Source organism: Nannospalax galili, unplaced genomic scaffold, assembly GCF_000622305.1.
Source record: "Nannospalax galili isolate Female #2095 unplaced genomic scaffold, S.galili_v1.0 scaffold10956, whole genome shotgun sequence".
NCBI lineage: Eukaryota > Metazoa > Chordata > Mammalia > Rodentia > Spalacidae > Nannospalax > Nannospalax galili.
In genome coordinates this window covers 23,976-26,812 of record NW_008337439.1, presented here as the reverse complement: position 1 = coordinate 26,812, position 2,837 = coordinate 23,976, and the positions used below count along the sequence as shown (strand labels likewise).

The 2,837-nt window shown below is 40.7% G+C and overlaps 1 protein-coding gene across 1 annotated transcript in view; it reads right to left on the bottom strand.

Annotated features, from left to right (window-relative positions):
• Positions 1 to 1,419, bottom strand: part of LOC103733700 (olfactory receptor 7E24-like) — a 9,087-nt gene extending 7,668 nt beyond the window's left edge. The window contains exon 1 of the mRNA XM_008832588.1: positions 1,358 to 1,419. Within this exon, the coding sequence (XP_008830810.1) occupies positions 1,358 to 1,419 (62 nt within the window). The remainder of the gene's footprint in view (positions 1 to 1,357) is intronic.
• Positions 1,420 to 2,837: the final 1,418 nt, after the last annotated feature.

The following is a 2,837-nucleotide window of genomic DNA, read 5'->3' as shown; positions in this document are numbered from 1 at the left end:
CATAAAGCATTCAGATGACAAGGCTGAGTTTCAGAGATACTAACGAATTGTTTTATGCCACAGATGAGGTAAGTGGAGGTGACAGCATTAAACATTAAATTATGAAACCCTGTGTGAGATGCACTGAACACATTCATTTTTCCCAGACATCAGGTCTTAAGCAAGAATCCGAAGGTCTTGGTTATAGGAACGTCCTAGGCACCTGTTTAAATAATGTCCAGGTTCCTAAGCAGGGATCGAAATGAGATATTATCTCCATTTGAAAATATGTGGGATAAAACAAATGTGAAAGAAGACTGTGGAAAACTGCAGGACTATCCAGGACTGGCAAGAAGACAAAGCTGTGTGACCATGTATATATTCTTTCTGTGGCCTTAGCCTGTGAACTTCAGCTATCATTAATGTACTGGATTAATTCATACAGCGGGTACACACACTGCTCTGCTTTGTGAAGTATCAGGAATACAAAAGAGAGAGAGATGGAGAGACACAAACTGAAAGAGAGAGAGAGAGAAAGAAATAGGGAAAGGGGTGTACAACTCAGGTGAGAGAAAGTGAAATGCCTTGATAGTTGTCAAAGAAACAACCTGCTGGGATAAATTTAACAACATTGTCTATATCTGTAATCATGTGAGCATATTTAAGTACAGTTTTCTAAGTAACCATCTACTACAGGTTATATAATAATAATATGCTCTTAGTGAAAGAGAGAGAGAGAAATAGGGAAAGGTGTGTGCTACTCAGGTGAGAGAAAGTGAAATGATTTGATGGTTGTCAAAGAAACAACCTGCCAGGATAATTTAATAACATTGTCTGCATTTGTAATCACATGAGTGTGTTTAAGTACAGTTTTCTAAGTAACAATCTACTACAGGTTATATAATAATAATATGCTCTTTCACTTGTAGGGTAACAATAATAAGTCAAGTGTGGTGGGACTTATCTCAAATAAGCTGGCCTTCATAATTGTAGAAAAATGAAACCCATGAAATGAAACAAGCTACATGGAACACGTGGCTAAGTGCCTGGGACTTAGGAAGCTCTCAAAATGGTTCATTGTATTTGGGAGACTGTCATCCTCCTCATCTTCCTTATCATCACCATCATGACCCTGTCTGCTTAGGAATCAGTTTAGAAGGACACATTTGCTACACATTTAGGGAAGGTATGAAGAGTATGGTGAAAGATGATTGGAACATGATTGCTGTACTGTGGTAAAACCAAAATCTCCAAATTCTAATTCCTCATGAATGACATAGCTTAAGTCATCTAGACACAAACTGTCAGTTTTTCATCACAATAAGGAAACAATACTTCCAATCACTCTCTACAGACACACAAGTCCCTCTGTACTTACTGTTTTCTGCTGTTTCTCTGCTGGGTCAGGACCAAGGAGGACAGATCCAAAGAACTTCCCATGCTGCTCTCCAGTGATGTCTCACAAAGTGTCCTCAGTACTGAAGAGTACTGTGCCTGATGGGAGCTTTCTGTAGAGGACACCCATGGAGAGAAGAAAGAGAAACATTGGGTTAGCTACACTGAAGATACCAAATTGCAGGGCTAACGGGATGGGCTGGTGGTTGACTATTATGTGCCTTAGAGGCCCAATGCTCAGAAGCCCTAATTAGAAAAATTACTCCATGTTATTGGTCTAAATCTCTAAAGATTTCCTGATATTAGTAGAGGAAAAAGTGAAGAAAATAAATGAAACAACACTTGAGTAAAACCCATGAGGACTCTTCACTTCATTTGTTCCTATTTTTTTTCTTTTCTTTAAAAAGCCTTTTAATAACTGTTGTACATATCTTACAGCAGTTCTTAATCAAACTTAGACCCTACCCCTTTATCCATGCCCTACCAACCCTCCCCCAAACTTCACATATTCCACTAAACATGTTAAGTCTTATCTAGTCAAGTATTTGTACCCAGATGTCCTTCAGTGAAAATTTATCCACTGGAGTCTAAGCAGCCAATCTAGAGATTGCAAGTAAAACCTACACTCCCTCACCTAGTAGTAATCAGTCTCCAATAATTCACAGTCTAGGGCTGGCATGCCACCAGTTTCCCTTGCTCCACTCTGGCCCCTCTGTCTGAGGTGGCATGAGCCTTGTGCTCAACGCTGCCATTGTCACAAGTGGCCTGAAAGCCTCTGCTTCCCTGTGTTGATGAACCAGTCTTGACTCTTACAATCTCTCTGCCCTCTCTTCTGCAATAGTCTTGGGTGGATGAGGTTTAATATGGGAGTCCTAACTAGAAACACACTCTCTATAGTCTCTTGCTTTTTAAAACTTGATCAGTTGTGGGACCATCTCTGTGTATCACATTCCATTGTATAAGGAAGCTGGACTGATGAGAGTTGAAGGATGAATTAGCTTTCTCTCTACCCCTTGTTCTGCTATGTTCCATGGGCCTACGTTTTAGAGGTTGTTATGGCTATTAGGCTTTAGGGTTGGTCTGGACCATTGATTGATTTGTTCCCTTTATAGTTTGCATATTATCTTCTAGCATCATAAGAATTGAACTTTAGGTGGAATGCTTAAAGGTCAGTTCCCACTCCATTGTTCCAAGTCCTGTACCTGAAGTATGTCCTGTCTTCAGCAGTAGGGTCTTATCTTCTAGTTCAGAGTCCGGGGTGAGCAGGTCTGTTTGGCTAATCAAAAGCTAGGGATGGTGGTGATGGGGGGACCACCTGAGGAGGGACTTAGAAATCTATGCTAAGGTATTTAGCTAATCTGAATTAGGAAGGTAGTCCAGAGATCTGAGGCAGAAGAATTGGAGCCTGCATGGGCCCAAGGCTATCAGGGGACAGAATCAGAGTAGGAGAGAGGAATGGAATG